This window comes from Miniopterus schreibersii, assembly GCF_964146895.1.
Source record: "Miniopterus schreibersii genome assembly, chromosome: 3".
In the NCBI taxonomy this organism is placed as follows: Eukaryota; Metazoa; Chordata; class Mammalia; order Chiroptera; family Miniopteridae; genus Miniopterus; species Miniopterus schreibersii.
In genome coordinates, this window is record NC_138103.1 from 32,316,231 (window position 1) to 32,336,965 (window position 20,735).

The 20,735-nt window shown below is 41.4% G+C and overlaps 1 protein-coding gene and 1 long non-coding RNA gene across 2 annotated transcripts in view; one reads left to right on the forward strand and one right to left on the reverse strand.

The window, feature by feature from the left end:
• Positions 1–14,606, reverse strand: part of SLC12A2 (solute carrier family 12 member 2) — an 84,226-nt gene extending 69,620 nt beyond the window's left edge. The window contains exon 1 of the mRNA XM_081131142.1: positions 13,756–14,606. Coding sequence (XP_080987268.1) covers positions 13,756–14,487 — 732 coding nt within the window. The 5' untranslated portion in view covers positions 14,488–14,606. The remainder of the gene's footprint in view (positions 1–13,755) is intronic.
• A 751-nt stretch (positions 14,607–15,357) lies between these two features.
• Positions 15,358–20,735, forward strand: part of LOC308554541 — a 49,421-nt gene continuing 44,043 nt past the window's right edge. The window contains exon 1 of the long non-coding RNA XR_013998413.1: positions 15,358–15,695. This is a non-coding gene — a long non-coding RNA (uncharacterized lncRNA). The remainder of the gene's footprint in view (positions 15,696–20,735) is intronic.

Here is a 20,735-nt window from a genome sequence, read left to right on the forward strand (position 1 = left end):
CGATGTTTCTCTCTCTCTCTCCCCTCCTTCCTCTCTCTAAAAAATCTTAAATAATAATAATAATAATAATGTGAGCTACATTTCAAATTGTTTTATTTTTTAAAATAGGAACAATCAACAAATTGTCCAGGATATAAATACATGACTAGCGGTATCATAAATGGGCAAAATATCATAAAAACAATATACATGGAGAAACAGGTAATAACAAAAATTACATTTGCTGCACAACATGCACTTGGTATTTCATGGATTTCTCACATGAATATGATTATTTCTCACTACAAAGTATCATTTTCTATAGAAGGAAACTGAGGATCAGAGATGGCAAATCCTTTTTCTGAAGGTCACAAAGTATTAAGTGGAAAGACCAAGATTCAAATTCATGACCTAACAGCTTAGAAAAGAACCTAAGACAAATGGACAAAAAGCAAAGACCAGAGAGGAAATACTCTTCTTGATAGAGCTGCTCGGGGTGAGATCCTGGAGTTTCCTGCCTTTTTAAACTGAGAGCATTCCCCAAATTTGTGTAACTTGGAAGGTTATAAGGCCTTATTAGCTTGAATTATCAGAGAAGAGAGCCCAAAAGCCAGCAGAGGAGATGGAAATTAGGTGGGAATCTCTAGGAAAAAATGGAATTGTAACAAGAGTAAGCCCCAAATCTCACTTGACAAATTACACAGGTATAAGGGAGACCAACCTCCTTCCCCCAGGAGCCACGCTAAAAAGCAGCAGCTGGAAACCAAAAGAACAGAACAGAAACATCTAATGCAAAAGGAGGAGAGAATCCAGTTCAAAGTTTGAACCCAGGCAAGTTAAATACCTGTAGGAACAAGAAACAATAATCCTTAGAAAAATATAAACCACCACAGCCTTAAGTCACTACAGTATACTATCTACACTTCTAATTTTCACCCAAGATATCACTAAACAGGAAAATATAACCCATAAATAGAAGGAAAGAAACAACAATCATTAGAAATTAACCTCAAGTAGGTCTGCATGTTAGATTTAGGAGACAAAGACTTCAGGTATAATAAACATGTTCAAAAATTAAAGGTAAGTATGGTACCAGTGAATAACAGAAAGGTAACCTCAACAGAGAAATGGAAGCTCTACTTAAAAAATTAGAAATTCTAGACCTGAAAATCACAGTAATTAAAATGAAAAATTCACTAGATGGACTCAACAGCAGAATGGAGATGGTAGATGGAGGAAGCAATGAAAAGCATTAACTTACAAATTCAAGAAACTTAACAGACCCAAAAAGAATACACACAAAGAGAAACACCCCCATGCAAGTCAAATTGCTGAAAGCCAAAGGTAAAGAAAAAATCTTGAAAACAACCAGAGAAAAAAAACATATATACAGATGAGCTCTCTTCTTACCAGAAAAAATGATGGCCAGAAGACAATGGAAGTACATACCAAGGGCTGAAAGAAGACAACCCTATCAACCAAGAAGTCTATATCCAGTAAAACTATCTTTCAAAGGTGAAGTGAAATAAAGACATCCTCAGATTATCAAAAACAAGGAATTTTGTTGTCAACTGAACTCCGTTACAAGTACTCATGGAAGGGAAATAGTTTCAGATGGCAACACAGATCTACATGAAGAAATTAAAAATAAACATCATTCTTTTCTCTTTTAAAGCCACATGAATGTTGAAAACAAAAATATAACACTGTATTTATTGTTGGGTTTTAATTTATATGACAAGAACACTAAGGAAAGAAAAGTATTGTTTCAAGGTTCCTATATTTTAGCAGAAAAAATTCAAAATTCTAAGTAGAGCAACCACTAAAACAATAATGCAAAGAGATATATAACTAGAAAGTCAACAGAATAGTTAAAATGGAATACTAAAAAAATTAGAGAAACGAAAAACAGATAAGAAAACAGAAAACAGATAGCAAAATACCTGGCCTAATTACAACCAAATCACAATAAATATAAGTGGACTAAACAGTCTACAAAGAGAAAATGGAAGTTACAGTACATGTATCATATGGTACATGTGTAAGTGTATCATACAACCATTTACTTAAAAAGGTTAATATAGGATACTATGGATAATATAGGATACTTTGATAATTTATTTCTTAATAATAAGTTATTTAATGCTAGGTGAGAAGAGATATAAAATTAATAGTTTAAAATGCACATAAAAATAAATAAATGTTAAGAATTTTAAAACTATTTCTCTATTTTCTATCCCTTCTATATTATTTTCTTTCATAATAAAACAATAAACATATTAAATAAACAAAGCACAATAAAACCCTTGAGTAAATTCTTAAAGTGTTGGCTTTTAAAAGGATTAATCCTGCCTGGCCGGGCGTGGCTCAGCAGTTGAGCATTGACCTAGGATCCAGGCGATCCAGGTTCCACTGCCGGTCAGGGTACATGCCCAGTTGCGGGCTTGATCAATGACTCTCTCATCATTGATGTTTCTATCTCTCTCTCTCTCTCCCCCTCTCCTTTCCTCTCTCTGAAATCAATAAAGATATATTTAAAAAAAAAAAAAAAAAAAGGATTAATCCTCAGCCTTGGATGACTTGAGACTGAAATTTTCCAAAAATGTGTAGTTGGTTGACTCTATTTTTGTATGAAATTTAAAAACTGTTAGCTGGAGATGCTGCAAAAAGCAAAACTCAGGTCCTATCTTTGCATCTACTCTAAAGGGCTATTCTATGCTGCTATTTTCTGAGGACTTTGTTTCTGCTTTCCTCATTTTCTGTCTCTACAATATGCTGGCTATCTCTGGATCCACCTTTGCCAATGTTCTTTTTCCCTTCTAACCTGCCTTGGTTTTGGAAAACAGCCCTATTTGTTATAACTACATATAAAGTGTAACTATACAGTCCCCAAGTGCAGGTGTGGTGAATCCCTTTTATTATGTGAAAGCCTTTCTGTTGTCATTGTTATTGCTTTGCTTAATTACTGGATCAGCTTTGTTTATGATCAGCAAATCTGCCAAATAATTGAGACTGAAATAAGTGAGACAGTATAATAATTTCTCCAAGTCTACAAGCCAAATCTATTATTTCTAGAAATTTCTAGGTAAGCCAGTACTGAGAATAATTCATCATAAGGCTTAGTCTCTAAAATAATAAAGCCTGATTGTCTATGTCTGAAACCATTAGGTTCTACAAAAAGAGGTAATATCTAGGCTCAACTCTTCCACATGAAATTATCAGAATTCAAACTTAACAGTACTTTTATGCCTGAATTCCCTGTAGGATTTTAACAGGCCACTTAACAAGCAACATTTATGTTTGCCCCAATATCTCACATGCAAGCTTTCATTAACAGGCCTAGGTTTACCTCCAGCATCTACTACTTACTGGCTGTGAGATGTGGGCAAGTTGCTATTAGCCTCTGAATTTGTCTATCTGTAAACTACCTGGTTTGGCAGGTTATTGTGCCCAGACAAGAGAGAGCTCCTGAAATATGTCAGATGTTCAATAATGGCTGGCTGGTATGGTTCAGGTGGTTGGGTGTTGTCCCATGCACCAAGAGGTCACTGGTTCAAATCCCAGTCAGGGCACATGCCCAGGTTGCTGGGCTCGATCCCCAGGAGACAGCCAATCGATGTATGTTTCTATCTCTCTCTCCCTCTCCCTTACTCTCTTAAAAAAAAAAAAATTTAAAAACTGTATTTTTTAAGATTTTTAAAATGGGCAACTTAATACAACTCAGTATACAGTTATATAATGGTTAAAGCTAGATCTTTGATTGTTAGCACTTGTCTATATAAGGGTATTTCAAAGTAGAGAATCAGCACATCAAAGAAAATGACTTATGTACTACAGTCATAGGGACAACCAAAGTGTAAGACTCTCAACATGGTCTGGGACACTGCTTCTCAAACCTGGGAATCACCTAAAAGTTTATCAAAAGCTACTTATATATTCTTTGGAAGAGAGACATCTATAATTTTTCCCCAAGTGATTCTTTTAGAAATGTGGGAATCACTGGTTGAGAAGAAAAGGATGGGAAGACAGAGACCTAATTTCAAAAAAATTCAGCTTCACCAAGTATTAGTTATGTGGCTTTAGGCAAATCACAACCTTACAAAATGGGACTGCTACTCCAAGACCGTCTGAAAACCCATCTCCTCCAAAGATAAATTTGAAGACCAAATACAGATATGCAGCTTAACAGTGCTTTAGAAACTCTAACAATTCACACAATTTTGAGAAATTCTACAGCCTTTCCAATTAAAGACCAGATCTCAATTCTCAGATAGAAGAAAGATAAATTCCCCTGATTGAACAAACACTTCATTAAAGGGCCTATGTTCTAGAAACCTTTGAGGAAGAATCCCATACAAAATTAGAAGAAAGTTGAATGCTAATCATTTTAAACTCGTGGTATTTATTGTGGAAGAAAAACACAGAACAAATGAGAAAAGGAAAAAAGTTCCCATGACAGTAATCTGTGATATCTCCACTGTCCAATACAATAGCCATCAACCACATGTGGGTAATAAGCACCTAAAATGTGGCTCGAGTAAATTAACCAAATCTTTAATTTTAATTTTAACTGTGTTTAACAGCCACATGTGACTAGTGGTTACAGTATTTTCAAAAACACAACCCTAGAACATTTAAAAATTTAGGTCACACTTTTGGGACACATGGAATAGGGAAAGGCAGAAGAAATGGAAGAAAAAAAATTAGAAAGATTCAATTTATAAGACACTTTCTTATATTTCTTTTTGAAGATTTTTCTGCTAGGAAAAGATATATCCATAGAGTGAAGCTGAGTAGTACAAATCTTTGGAAGTAACACCAGTTCAGAATGAGACTGTTTGCTGCAAGTTCCAGCCCTAGTTCTGCATGTTACAGGCCCTATGATTCAGCACAGGTTCCTTAGGTCTTCTGCGCCTTAAACTCCAACTGTGCAAATCAGGGCAATATGCCTGTCAAATGAACTACAGAGAGTCTAGATAACAAATGTAAGGTATATAAAAGAGTTTAAGATTATTTTGTACTACATTAATTTATTTTTAAAAAACTAGTTCTATTCAACATATACAAGGTACTATGAACATAATGATAAACAGCCACAGATAAATAGCCTGCTTCTCATGCAGCTTGAAGTTAAGTCCAGTTGACTCAAATAACCACATTAATAAATATACATCACTAAATGAAATAAGCTTTAAGGGAAAAGGGGCTTGTCCTACATTGGAGGGCAATAAGGCTTCCTCTCTGAGGAAATAAGGATTAAAGTGAAATCTCTAAACTGAAAAAAATAAAATAGTAAACTAAAAAATGAAAAGTTAACCGTGTGCATGAGGGGAAGGGAGGAAGAGTTCACAGATAGCATCACAAATATTTCCTAAGGCCAAAGGTATTGTGCCCTTGAGTAACAAAGGTGATAGGACTTGGAGATGAATTGGATGTGGAGGAATGAAAGAAAGAGTCAAGGATGACTCATAGGTTTCTCACTTGTGCAATATGATACATGGTGGTACCATTCACGGAGACATAGGACACACTGAAAGAAGGCTTGGGTTGTTTTGTTTCTGAAGGGGGAGGGAGACAATCATAAGTTTGTGATCCTGGGGTGCCTTTGAGATACAAAGCAAAAATGTTCAGCAGGCACTGGATTCCTAGAACTCAGAAAAGGGGTATGGGTGGGTAACAAAATACCTAGCCTATAGATAGAATTATGTAAGGAGAGAAGAAAGAAGCCAGAAACAGAAGAAAAGCCAGAATCAGGCCTTGAGACTGGCTAAGTTTAGAGAGAAAGGAAACTGCAAAAGACACTGGGCTAAAAGAGCCAGAGAGAAAAGTGAAAAGACAGAGAGTGATGCCCTGGCTGGGTAGTTCAGTGGTTAGAGCATCGTCCTACTGCACCAAGGTTGCGGGTCCCACCCCATCAAGGCCCATACAAGAAGCAACCAATGAATACATAAATAAGTGGAACAGCAAATCTATGTTTCTCTCCCTCCTTTTACCTCTCTCTAAAAAAAAGTGCTATTAAGGAAGTCGAGTAAGTGATAAAAAGACTTCAAAAGAACATCAAATGCTGCTGGAAGTTTGAATGCTGTTGGTGAGGGGAAAAAAGTGTCCTGGAATTAATGATAAGGATGGAGGTGACTGGTGACTTTAACAATTATTTAGGTGAAATTATGGGGTAGGAGTCATACTACAGCAGATGATCAAGGATCCTTTAAGTCTTCCTCCACTGGAGTAATCAAGCCTGCCCTACCAAAACCACAAAAACTCTAAAATGATATGCATACTAAACTCAAAGCTACATTGATGAAAGAACTAATTCACACCAACCCAACAATGAACCATGCCAGTAGCTTTTAGATTTCTTATCAGATATTCCTAAATGAATATCTGATTTGTGAATGTTCAGGAACAACATAGTGAACATTTAGAGCAGAGAAATTTCTGAGCCCAAGGGTCGTACAAACACACCAGCCCATAATTAGCTTCTGCAGAGAGACAACTTTCCTTCCATGAAGCTTTTTGCTTTTCAGATTTCCCCCTTCTTCTAATTAGAAATCCCCAAGTTCTTTATCAGCTCCATGGTTTGCTGGCTTTAAGACAGCACAGGTACTGGTTCTAGTGAAAAATGGAGGAATAATAAAGCCACTGGCAGATCACTGATGTTTTGAGCTTTTTTTAAATTTTTTTATTTCAGAGAGAGGAAAAGAGGGGGAGAGAGACAGAAACATCACTGATGAGAGAGTCATTGATCGGCTGTGAGCCCGCAAACCGGGAATGTGCCCTGACTGGGGATCGAACCCTGATCTCCTGGATCCTAGGTCGATGCTCAACTGCTGAGCCATGTCCGGCTGGGCTTTTGCTTCAGGATTTTAAGTAGTTTTCCCTGTTGCCATCCCTCAACACTTGCACTTTATGTTTCAACCCATTAGTTCCCCACCCCTTTGTATTCTATTTGAAAAACTACTGGTTTTCATGGCTTTACCATGAAAATAGCATAAAAGCACATTTTTATAAGACTATTTAAAACCCATTTTCTTAAGTTCTTTTCTTTCACTAACGAGTAGCTGCAATTTTATGAGTGTCTGCCCCATTATAGAACTAATTTGTAGAATGAAACCCAACTTTGGAGTCCACCTCCCAAACTTGCTCTTCCCACAGTCTTCCCCATTGCAATACCTATAGACTCCATTCTAAACAGGGGAAAGAAAACCCTGACATTAATCTTTCCATACACCCCCTTATCCAAACCATCAGCAAATCCCAACAATTCTAAACATACCCAGTATGTGAGCACCTCTCACTGTATCAAACACTATAACCTTAATAAAAGTCCTATCATCTTGATTGAAATACTGCAATAGATTTCTAACTGGTCTCCCAGCTTCCACCATTACCCCCTTACAGAAAAGAGTCTCCACAGAGCTATCAGAATGATATTTTAAAAACCTAAGTCAGATCATGTCATGTCTGTGCATAAGACCCTTCACGGCCTCCTCCCTCACTCAGAGTAAAATCCTAAGTCTTTACCATGATCTACTATTTGTTCCTCACTACTGCTTTGACCTCCTCTCCCATCACTCTCCCCCTTGTCACTCTAGTCTTGCTGGTCCCCTTGTTTCTCAATCATGCCAAGCACACTCCCATCTCAGGGTCTCAGTGCTTGCAGTTCCTCTGCCTTGAGTGTTCTTCCCCCAGGTATTTTGCATGGGGTGATCTCTACTCCCTTCTAGTGTCTGCTCACATATGAGAGGCTTTCTCTACTCTAAAACAGCTATCACCTTCAAATTTCTTCACAATTACATCAGACCTATCTGCTCAATGTCTCCTACCATTAAATGAAAGCCCCATACTTCTGTTGTGTTCAGTGCTGTATTCCCAGCACTTAGAATAGTGTTGTTGGTACTCAATAAAGATTTGTTGAATAACCAAATTCATATTCATTTCACTTCAGCGTGGAACCAATTTGATTAGTACCATAGACTTTCTAAACACATATATGGAATATGTAATTAAAAATTAATGAAAGCAAGCGTACTCAATACATAAGAACCAAGAAACACTATTTCGGTCCTTTAGATTCCAATTGCACGGGGTTGGAAATAGGAGTATGAACACAAATACACATAGAGAAGACAGCAATTATGATAGCAGTGTACAGATTCTTTTCTACATTTTAAATCCCCAAATTTATCTTTCCTTCTACCCAAGCAGTCAGTTGGTGTATACTTGGAGAATGTATACAGTATTATGGATAAACCAGACTTCAACTCTGGTGGCATGGGTTTAACAGGGTGAAGACTGGCAAAATTGTAATAGTCCAAGTTTGATTTGCTACACGCAAGTATTTCTTATCAGGGTCCCAACTTTACTCAATCCTGGAACTACTCTACTCTCTAACCCCAGGGATATGGCCCATTCTTGTTCCTCCAGGGTGACCTTTAAGAACTCAAGCTATATACTGAAGTAATTAGTAGTGTGTGAAATTTCTTGCCCATTAATCAACACAGCCCATTCAGAAGCAGCTATAGGAGTTAAGAGGAGATAACATACCTGTTTTACAGAAAGTCCTTGTTAAATGGGAGGAATTGTCCACCCTGAGACATTCAAGAAACAAATTTTTATTAAGTGCCTATTCTCTGTATGGAGATGAATGAGACACAAGTTCAGATCCTAGTGAAAGAGACAGTCATATCATACATACATCATCATAAGAATTCCTCCTCGTTTTTATTATGTAATCATTCCACTCTCAGGAGGTCATGATAGAGAGGTGATGGTGGTAATCCCCAACGTGTCCCCCTCAACATTCCTGCCATCTCAGTGCAGGTCTCAGGGACAGACAGGAAGAAAAGATAATAAGAAAGCCCTGGCTGGTGTGGCTCAGTTGGTTGAGCGTCATCCTGTGCACCCTCCTGTGCACCAAAAGGTTGCCGGTTCAATTCCCGGTAAGGGCATACACCCAGGTTGTGGGCTCAGTCCCTGGTAGGGGGCATGCAGGAGGCAGCAGATCAAAGTTAATCTCTCACATGACTGTTTCTCTCTCTCTAAAAATCAATTAAAAAAAAAAACAAAACACCTTAAAAAGAAAAAGATAAAAAGAAAGAGGAGATACTATGTCCTGGCAATAGAGTCAGAAAAACCTGGGTGTGAATTACATCTGCATCACTCTCTATAAGAGTGACACTAAGCAATTTCTTCAGCTTCTGTGAGCCCATTTTATCATGAATAAAATGTGTATAAGACCTATCTCTTAGGAATTAAATAAAAAATCCAACAAGCTCAGTCAACATAAAAGACACTTGATATAGTTGCTCTCTTTAACACCTTTTTTATTACGAAAAAGGCTAAAATAGGCCACATACTAAGACTTGACATACACAGCAGAACGCTCCCAAGTCTTGGCCTAAGGACAACTGTGCCAAGGTAATGCTACCTTTTAAAACTGTCTTAGGCCTAGCCAGTTTTGCTCAGTGGTTAGAGCATCGGCCTGCAGACTGAAGGGTCCTGGGTTCGATTCCAGCCAAGTACCTCAATCCCCGATGCAGGCTCAATCCCTGGCCCCAGTTGGGGCACATGGGAGAGGCAACCAATCAATGTGTCTTTCTCACACTGATGTTTTTCTTTCTCTCTCTCTCCCCCTCCAGCCTTCCACTCTCTCTGAGGAAGCAATGGAAAAAAATATCCTTGGGTGATGATTAAAAATAATAAAAAATAAAACTGTTTTAATGATGTTTGTCCCTGGCCAGATAGCTCAGTTGGTCAGAGCATCATCCTGATATGCCAAGGTTGCAGGTTCGATTTCTGATCAGGGCACATCACATACAAGAAGCAACCAATGAATGCATCAATAAATGGAACCACAAATCAATGCTTCTCCCTTTCTCTCCCCCCCTTCCTCTCTCTCTAAAAAAAAAAAAAATCAATAAAATTTTAAAACAACAGTGGATTTCAAATAATAGTAACAACAAACAATGCTTTAAATCCAGTAGGAGCTATTATGGATTGTATATACCATACTTTTCCACATTTGATAATCATGCTTTCCATCATACATGCTGAAGTTGTCCGTCAAATAGTTATTTGTTTCTCCTCCCTCTATTTTTCCTTCTTGTAGGGGCAGGAATCACTACTTTGGGTTTATTTTTTGAAATACTTAAAAAAAATCAATCCCAGGCATCAGCTTTGAAGAGTTTCTGCTTCTTGAAAACTGTTCTCACCTTCCCTGACACTGCTCTCCTAGCTGTCTCTGACCAGACTAGCAGCTCCTCCATAATTTCCTTTGCTAGTCTCTCCTCAATCTCTAACAGACCTTAAGACATTTTCTAGGCCTAATCCTAGTCCCTATACCTGTTCTTTTATCTACCCACTCTCCTTAAGTAATTTTATCCACAACCTTAGACACTATATATACACATACACAAATATATATATAAATTTGTTTACATTTATACACACACACACACACACACACAATTTCTGCCCTCCTCCCTCAAAATGATTCAGGGACTAAGATGTCCTACAGGCTACTCAAACAGAATTCTCTATTCCTTCTCCGGTCTTTCCCATCTCAGGCAACAGTATTGCCATCTACTCAGTTGCTCAGGTCCCAAACCTGGGAATCAGCTTCTCTTTCACTCCCACATCCAATCTACCTACGTCCAATTCAACCTGCTACCAAGCCTTATTATCTGTAACCCAGGCGACAGTCAGTAGCTTGGGTCTCCCTGCTTCCATTCTTGCCCGTCAATCCATTCTCCACCCAGCATACAGTGATATTAAAACAAAACAGATCATGTTGCTACCTTGCACAAAATCCTTCAGTAACTGGCCTCCCTATTGTTCTTTGGATATATCTCTCTCTCACCACACCATCTTCACATATGCTATTCCTTTGACCTGGAATGTTTTCCTACCCTATCATCAAGCTTTTCCTTTATGTTTCAGCTTCAATGTCACATTTCTTGAAAAAGGCTTCCCCAATCCCAATTAAAATTAGGTCCTATTATATCCTAATAGCCTATACTTTTCTTCCCCACAAAAAAGTTTATGTTATGTGTACAACTATTTGGTTGATGTATATCTAAAAAGAATCAGTATCTGTTTCCCTAATCACTGCATCATTTCACAGGGCCACAGCCATGTGTCCAATACCTAAGAAACTCCTCTCACCAATAAATATTTGATAAACAGAGAACTCATGAGTCCTGGCCCTAGAATGGCAGCATAATACAGCAAGATACACCATGGATATTTAACTATTTCCCTTCAGTTCAATTTTTAGGCAAAATACTTTTGAAAAATCACAGTGCTGGGCAATGAAAGGAATTCAAGTAGAAGGAAGACAAGTTCCCCTAACAAGTTTCTGGAGTACTTGTCTCTTTACTTCTTTTGTTCTTTCATAGTTCCTAGCACACAGTCAGATCCATGGTAGATACTTAAGCATTTAGTGACCAGAGTACTACATGATAATCAAGTACGAGAACTAAATGTCACAAAATCCTACATATTATGGTTCACTGAGGGCTAGAAGCATTAGAGAACATTTGAAGAGAGAGAACTCAATCTAGACAGGGTAAGGAACAACTTTTAGGGATCTGCCCAACCTATGCTATCACCCTCTCCTGCCCTCCTTCAACAGCGTAGTCAGATTTGTACTCTAACACAAAACATTTCTGTAATCCATTTGCTGAATGCTAAACAAAATTGTCTTCAATATGAGGTTCTATGTTTAGTTAACATATATTCATAAAGGACCCCAGTGGTAGATGATAAAAAACTACAAAGACTTCATTATACCACCTGTTGCATAAATGAAACTCTAAACATAACATTTGACATACTACATCCATCTAATAATGTAGGAAATTAAGAGAATCTTAATTAAGAGAATCTAAAATGGAAATCCTAGAGTTCAACTATGTACTTCCTGAAGGACCAATATAAAACTGAAATACTAACTACACTAGCAATTATTTTCCAGGCAATGAACATGGCCCTTTATGTGCATTTTTTTCCCTAATCTTCAAAATAACCCTGAAAGTTGAAAAAGCTGAGGCTGAAAAGCTGGTGACTTCAACTACTATACAGCTTACAATATAGGTGTTCTTTTTTAGACAATGTAAACTGACCCCAAAATGCCAAAACAAACAAAAAACCCCTGAAGTTTTGGAGAACTTCAAATGTTTTGTTATTGAATTGAATTTAAAGTAACAAAAGCTCTCCTAGGAAGCATACAAGTTCAAGGAATATAACATCCTTTACTTTAAGAAGCCTTTCTAAAACTTATGGGTAATTATAGAGTGCTTTACTGCCAAACTACTCAGCTTTGGTGAAATAAATCTGAAATATACCTGTATAATATTTTCAGTAATAAAAGTTCTCTAAAAAAAGGAAAATTACCTGCTACATAGCTACTTTACAAAGATTTTGAGTTTTGAAAGGAAAAAATAACAGATTTGAGAAACTACAGGACTATGAGTGTGATAAAAATTGTTTTTCTTCTGATATGACAAAATACCACAACAGAATAACAATAGTATTATCCAAAGCTAAATGATGTCAGGCTTCTAATCAATAAGCTGTTAAGGGTTAAGAAACTCTATGAATGTTACACTATCAAACATTTGGTCAAATACAGTCTTGTACAAAATGACTGTATGAGATCAAATAATCACATCAAGAAGAAATTACATACTTCTGTATTTAAACTTTTCCACACTATGGTCTTTTCAACCTGTATGGTACCAACTCTTTGCTTTCACCAAATTTCATCAATGTAGTCATTACACGTTGTAAAAGCAAACTTCAAGTAATCCTAACTCTTAAAAAAGTTAAATATTAACTGAATCCCAAAAGCATCAATATTATCTCGAAATAACAATTTTGTACCATAAAGAAATAAAAATCGTATGTGGCCATAAAATAGAATTACAGAAACGGTACAGAGATGATTTTCTGTTCACAAATTTACTACCTATGTAAGACCCCAGAAAGTCTTTCTGGACTTCCTCCACAGAAAAAAACTCCCTCTTTCTCAGCCTCTCTCTCCCTCCTTCTTAATCTCGCTCTACCAAACATTTGGTCAAATACAGTCTTGTGTGAAATGACTGTATGAGATCAAATAATCACATCATGATTAGTTTTGTATAGCCCTCTCTCAAAAGGTTTACATTAAAATGGATTTATGCCATTATCAGAAACAGCATGTCTCTAGATTTATGATCTTTGCATATTCAAGATTGCAGGAATTGAGCTTTAATAATTCATGGACCACAAACACACCCTGTTAAGATTTTTCCCTCAAACACTAAAGTTCCTACTCTTGGGACCCCTAATGGGTGTACGTGAGCCATACAATACAACCTTTAAAATGAACACAGATGGTAGGTGTGTTCTCCACTCTCCCGAGACTTCACCTAAATCTCCTGCACATTCCCTTGCCAGAGTCCACAAGCAGACTGTCATTCAGAGGGATGGTGATTATGAAGCGGGAGTGAGACACAAAGCGTACGTGAGACACATTACTGGATGGGGAAGGTGGTTAATTGCAGCCTCTCCTGTATCTCGTAACTAGCCTAACCCGCTGCAAACTTTTAAGAGATTAAGTTACATTCCGCTGCAATTCCACCCTTGACAGCTAAATCCAGAAATGCCAGCGAGTCGTGCACGTCCATTCCCGCCACCTCACCGGTGGAGAGCCGGAGGCCACATCCCGCGGTCAGCGCGGACCAGTGGCTGGGAAGGAGGGAGGGCTGCAGGGGGAGGGCCGGGAGAGCTCACCTTCTCCAGCTCATCGTGCAGCTCCGCCAGGCTGGGCCGGAGCAGCTTCTCGCCCAGCTGTGCTACTGTGTGCCGGTAGTGGTCGATCCTGGGCACGGCGTCCATGGTGTTGTGGCCGAAGGTGCGCTGGTAGTAGGTGTTGGTGTGGGTGTCATAGTAGTAGTGCTGGTGGTGCCCGCTGCCGCCGCCGCCCGAGTGCAGGCTGCTGCCCTCGCTCAGCACTGTGTCCCCACCGTTCTGGAAACTCACGTTGGGCCCGTCGCCTCCGAGCCCCGCCGCATCCGACAGGCTCTCGTCCGCCGAGGAGGAGGCAGCCGGGTCCACAAAGTTGACACGGAAGCGGCCCTTGGCTTCCTCGCTGCCTTTCGCCGGCCCGCTTTCGCTGCTGGCTTTGCCGTCCACGGAGGTCCCCTTGCTCCCCGCCCCAGCCGCCGCCGCCGCCGCCGCCGCGGCAGCCCGCCCAGCGTTCTCCGAGACCAGGTCCACCTGGAAGCGGCTCTGGCTCGGGGTGGGCCCCAGGGGTCTGCCCAGCCCGTCCCCGGCCGCCGAGACGCCCTCGCCGCCGCCCCCGCCGCCGCCCCGGCTAGCGGCCGCAGCATCCTCCGGCAACGAGGACACCGCCGTGCCGGGCAGGTTCACCCCGGGGGCGGCCAGCGGGGCGGCTGGCGGCGTCTCTCCGACCCCGGCCGGCTTAGGGGCGCCGGAGGAGGGCGCCGTAGGCCCCGGATCCATCCCCGCCCGACCCTCGGCGGACCCGGAGAGCCTGGCGGACTTCGCGGGCTGCACGCCCTCCGCGCCCCTGGCCGGCGGTGGCCGCGGTCGCGACGCCAGATGAGGGAGTCCGCCCTCCGCCGCCGCTCTCCGCCGCTAGCCCGGGCCGGCAGGAACGCCGGCGGCACCCGAGTCAGCGCGAGAGTGCGGCGGGCGCGGGGCGGGCCCGCTGTTTAAAGCCACGGCGGGGCCGCGGCAGTGGCGGCTCTCGCCTAGCACGCGGGAGGCGGGGCCCGAGGCTCCTCCACCCCTCAGCCCGCCCACCCGCGGTCCCGCAGTGACGCCCGGCGGACGCTCCCCGGGCGCCGCGGCGCTCCTGGGGTCCTGCGCTACCCACGCGAAAGCTGCCCGCGTGAGGGCCGCGTCCGGCCAGTCCGCGCCCCGCTTCAGGCAGCACGAGCGGCGCGATCGGAGAACCGGCCGCGCGCCGCCTGACCGCCGTCACCGGGAAGATCTCCGCGCCGCTACCTCCGCTTCCGTCGCCCTCCTCCCACCCCTCCACGTCCTTCCCCCGCCCCGCTCTGCGGTGCTGAGGAGCGGGCCCCTCGGCCGCCTCCTCTCCCCGCCTCCGGGGCTGCGGTCCACGGGCCGGCGGCCCGCACCACGCAGGCCAGGCTGCGGCCGGCGCAGGGGCGCGCGGGCCCTGCTTCTGCGCACGCGGACTGCGGATGCTCCCGCGGCGCTGCCACCCCAGCGGCAGCTCTAGTGGCTTTAGCCCACTGGCTTTTCTTTCTTTCTTTCTTTCTTTTTTTTTTTTTTTTGAAGTTCTGAACTCGCAGTGCTTGTGCCGAGCCGACGAGATCTCGCGAGATGCTCCTGGCCGCTTCCCCTGAGGCGCGTGGTACCCGCGGCGGTGCTGGCCCGCCGCCCGCCCGGGCTGCTCGGGGGATGCCCGCGCCCTCCCGGCTGCCCGCAGGTGCTCCGGGGCCGCTGGCGCCGAGTGCCCCCCGCGAGGCCTGCTCGGGCTCCCGCGCGCCGCGACTCCCGCCCTCGCTCCAGGCCTGAGCCGGGGAAGGCAGGGTTTCCTCCGCGCTGCCTCTGGGCGTAACCTCGCCCCGAACCCCGGCAGCGTTAGAGCCGCATAACCGGGGACTCGTTCCCGCCGCGATGCAGTGGGTGTGTCCACACTTCCGACGGCACCTTTATTTTAAACGCTGTGATGTTTGAAGGTGAGAGAAGGGAGTTTAGTTGTGATACTTTATTGTTTTATGACGATTTTTAACTTGAGACATTTCCAAAAAGGATAGGAAGCTCAGAAATGAATATGAGAGCAGTAACTAACCGGGAGGTTTCAGCACGATGTAGGTTGTGAAGAATCCTCTGTTAATTAAAACAGAAAGGTACTCCTCTGCAGGTCAGTTTTCTCCCGTGGAAAATGTAGGGGGAAATAATTATTTTGCAACTTCCTTCACAAAATCAATTTTTAACCCAAATTCTACCCACAGCCCCACAGGAAAACAGAGAACAATGAATGGCTTCTTCGATCATTTGCCTTTTACTTACGTATTTATATTTATGTATTTTTTAATTTTATTTATGAGGATAAACACTGTCCCTTGCTGAACTCTAGAAGTATGATCAAAGAGCTGCAGGGTTTGCAGAACTGGTTGGAAATACAGTACTGTTAAGAAAGCTGCAACCAGGTTGTTTTTAAAAAGTTGTCATAACCATGATCTTATTTGACCTGCACAACTTTTATCTCAGTTTATTATCTCTATTGTAAAGATGGAAAGAGGAAGGAACCGCCCTTGGATCATGTAGCCATGGTTTTTAAATCCTCTCTAGAGCATTAGTAATATTAGCAGAAAACCAGAAGAGGCCAGAAAAATCAGGTGGTCCTTTAGGCAGTGCTGTTTTTACTAGGGGATTGCTGCCTTGGTAGCTGATCTGTGTGGTACCTCTTAGCTCAAGCTAATTAGATGGCTGTTGGAATTCAACATTCATTCAACTGCACAAATGGTAAGCACCTGGGATGGGGTGCTTTGTGTTCTGGGGATATAGCAGTGAGCAAAACAGACAACCCCTTCTCTCATGGAGCCAATTGTCTAGGGAGAGGGTGGGGGGTAAGAAATGATCAACAGGTAAAGTATATAGCATGCTATAGGAATGTAGAAATCCAGAGCATGCTTGGAGCGCTAAGGGGAATTCGATATGTATGTGAGATGGAGATGGAAAAAGTTTTCATGGATGGCCCCACTTTGAAGGTGACACTGGAGCACTGGAGTGAGGAAGTGGGTGATGCAAATATTTGAGGAAAATATCCGAGGCAGAGGAAAAGCAAAAGCCCAAAGGTGAGAGCATGTCTGACATGTTCACAGAATTTCATGTAGGCCAGTGTAACTGAAGCTGCTTAAGGGATGGGGAGAATCAAAGGCGATTAGGTCAGAGAGTTCACGGATTGGGGGTATGACAGACCAAATTGTGTAGGACCTCTTAGGCTAATGGAAGGACTTTGAGTTTTACTCTGAGTGGGATGGTATATTAGTAAAATTGCACTGCCCTAACAAATACCGTTGACTGAGTGACTTAAACAGAAATATATTTTCTTATAGTTCTAGATAGAAGCTGGGAGCTGAGATCAGGGTGCCAGCACAGCCAGGTTTGGGTGAGGGTTTGCAGAACACTGCCTTCTCATTGTGTGGTCACGTGTTGAAGAGAGAGAACCCCAGTGTCTCTTACAAGGGCACCTGTTCTATCTGATCAGGGCTCCACCCTTATGACCTCATTTCATCTTAATTACCTTCTTAAAGATACTAACTCCAATAGTCACATAGGTTGAGGCTTCAACATGGATTTGGAGGGTGGGGCACTATTCCATCCCTAGCAGGTGGCAAAGTTATTGGAGGGTCTGAGTAGGGGAATGACATGATTTGACAGATACTTAAACGATCGGTCTAGCTGCCTTGTAAATATACAAAGGGGTAAGTGATGGGGACAAAGAAAGAAGCAAGGACATGTGTTAAGAGGTAATACAAAAATTCAGGAAGTGATGATGTGGTTTTGACCATGATGGGTAGCAGAGGAAATGTTTGGAAAGTGGTTGAATTCTGAGGAGGAACTATAATTTGCTGATGGATATGGAGTATGAATGAGAATCCAAGGGTTTGGGCCTGAGCAACTGGAAAAATGGTGTTCTTTTCTTAAATAGGAGATGCTGAATGAAGCAGCCCCGGGTGGGAGGAATACCAGTTCAGTCTGAGATGTCTGTTAGAGGAAACAAATAATATATAGTAATAATAAACCGTAGTCCCTCTTAAAAATGTGTAAGTGCAAACTGAGAAGTTCTAGGACAGAGAAGAACATGTACAATGAGACTGTAAAATAGAGGGACCACACTTAGAGAGGAAATGACTTTTTAGCTGAAGTCTGAAGGTTGATTAGGATTAAACTAACTTGCAGAGGAGGTTTTCAAAGAAGGAGACATTGTGGGCAAAAGCCCTCTTGGAATGAACATGACCTGTTTAAGGAGCTTGAAGCCAGTTTGGTTAAAGCATAGTGATTAAGGGGCAAGGGTGATAAGAGATGAATGAGTCTGTCTCTTCTAAAAGCCCTATAAAATCGTTAATGGGTTTCCAGGGAGATAGAGAGGCACATGATCAGATTTACATTTATTAGAAGTCTCTAGTTATTTTGTGGGGAGAAGATTGGAGAGGAGCAAGAATAAGCATGGAAAGACGGTACAATTTCAGTAATCTAAGCATGAGATGATAGTAATAATAGCTAACATTTATACGGAATTTAATATCCTGCCTACTGTGCTAAACTCTACATTCAGAGTCTTATTTTATTAGAACACCATGAAGAAAATTATATTATTTCCTCCATTTTACGGATGAAAAACTTGGTTAAGAAAAAAAGATTGAGCAACTTGTCCAAGGTCACTCAGCCAAAATCAAGATTTGAATCCAGGATGATTTCTCCAATGATCAAGCTATAAATTTGGATTACAGAGGCTGCAGGGGATATAAGGAAGGAGAAAAATTTGAGATATACTCAAGGACTTGAAAATGGGTTGAAGGGATGAGGGGCGATAAGGGATAAATGAGTTTTCTAACTTGTTTACCTGGGGTTAGATGGTGGTGACATTAGTAAGAGAACATTCTAAAACTATGTTTGGTTTGGAGACAGATATAAGAAATTTGTTCTTGGGCTTATTGGGCTTGAGGTATCTTTGAGATATCTACGTGAAAAAGTGAAGTATTTGGCTACGTGGGTTTTGTACTCAAAGGATAAGTTTGTATAAGAGAGTACTTCTGCAAATAGGTGATAACAGACACAATGGGCATGTCAACATAAGAAAAGTCCAAACTTGTAGAGAATTTTTTTAACAGTTTATTGAGCCAAACTGATGACATGTGCCAGAGAGCAAGATCTGAAATGCTCCACAGAACTGCAGTTTTGCAGCTTATTTATGCATTTGAAATTAAGGAGGGAGTGTAAGGAACATTACATGGAGGTGGGAGATAGCAAGGCAGGGATTGGATTTCAGGATAGTTAACAAGATTATGTGCTCCCTTGAGGGTGGTGTATTTCAAAGGTGTGTTAATCTAGCTGCACAGAAACAATGGATAGGGCTTGCTTAAGGCAAGGATAAACCTTTTACTAAAAAAACAAAAAAAAGACTTATGCCCAGGGCATGACTATCCACCATGAGCTGCCCACTTAGGAATCTATGATCAGATCACCCTGTGAGGTTACTTTCCACAGAACCCCTTTTTCACCCACAGATGTGAATGGGGTCACTCTGTGATGGTATGGAGCAACATTGTACAATAGAACTATTTTTTTTGTTGTTAATCCTCATTTGAGGATATTTTCTTCATTGATTTTTTTTTAGAGAGTAAAAGGGGAAGAGAAACATCGACAGGAGACACTTCAGTTGGTTGCCTCCTGCATGCACCCCAACTGGACAGAACGAACCTTCAACCGAGGTATGTGCCCTTGACCAGGAATCAAACCCGAGACTCTTTGGTGCTCTGGCTGATGTTCTAAACACAGCCACACTGGCAGGGCTACAATAGAATTTTCTATGATGATGGCAATGTTCTGTGGAAGTCCTGCCCTATATGATAGTCACAAGCCACTTGAATGCCTAGTGCAACCTAAGAAATTGATTTTTAATCTAATTTAACTTTATTATTTTAAGTTTATTAAAGAGCCCTATGGGTTAGCGGCTACCATATTGAGCAGCAGAAGTCTAGAGTTCAAAAGAAGGCCTAGGGCCCAGTGTCATGTAATTCCAACATTTGATGACCAGATGAAAGGAGTGGCCTGAGGGATGCGAAGAAAACCAGATGAGGGCATTTTTAAAGTAGGATTAGCTGTGTTCAGTTGGACCAAGAGGTGGAAAAAGGTGAAGAGTGAAGATAGTTCATTGAATTTAGTAACATGTATTAGCCAATATGATAGGAGGGTAATGGGAGGGAGAGCAAGGGTTCCAGGAGATATAATCAAAATACACATGTGAAACTCATAGAAGCATTTCAGGGGAGGCCTCCTGTTAGTTCACTGTCAGCAAACATTTGGTTATTAGTTTCACCATGTGTCAGCTTGGAGGCTAACCTTGAGGAGAACGGACTCACTGTCAGTGCCATACTGAACCACCCAGGTCATTCTGGTCATTTTCCTCTCTTGTCAAGACACCAGCCTTTGGCGATATATGTTTCATTGTACTTAGTACCATGTATTGAATGTACTTATAACTAGAAGGGACTTTAATTTCACAAATGCTAAAAGGAGATATAAATTATATTAGACCTACAACTTTTCATATCTTTAGCATTAGAACATGTGAGAACTATGTAGAATCTTTAAAAACAGCTCTTTTGTTTGTTTTTTTCACACTGAGTTTAATGTGCTTACGTTCTACCTGGTTATGGTTTTCCTTTTTTAATAGCATACAAATTAGGTCCTTTAGGAAATAAAGTGATTATACTATCATGGGGGAAAAGTTACCAAGAGAAGCTTGTTTATGCTGTGTCATAATTTTGTGTTCTTACCTAAGCCCCAATTACATTCTTTAATTAAAAATATTACAAACAGTATAAAGTAAGTCATAGAGTTAAATAATCAAAATCTGTTTTCTATAATATTTAAGTTCATGTTTATGAATTATGTCTTTCAAGAAAGAGTCCAAGGTTTTATTGAATTTAAATCTTATCCGAGCAGTAAATTTGTGACAGATGCATTTGAAGTAAATGTCTGTCTTC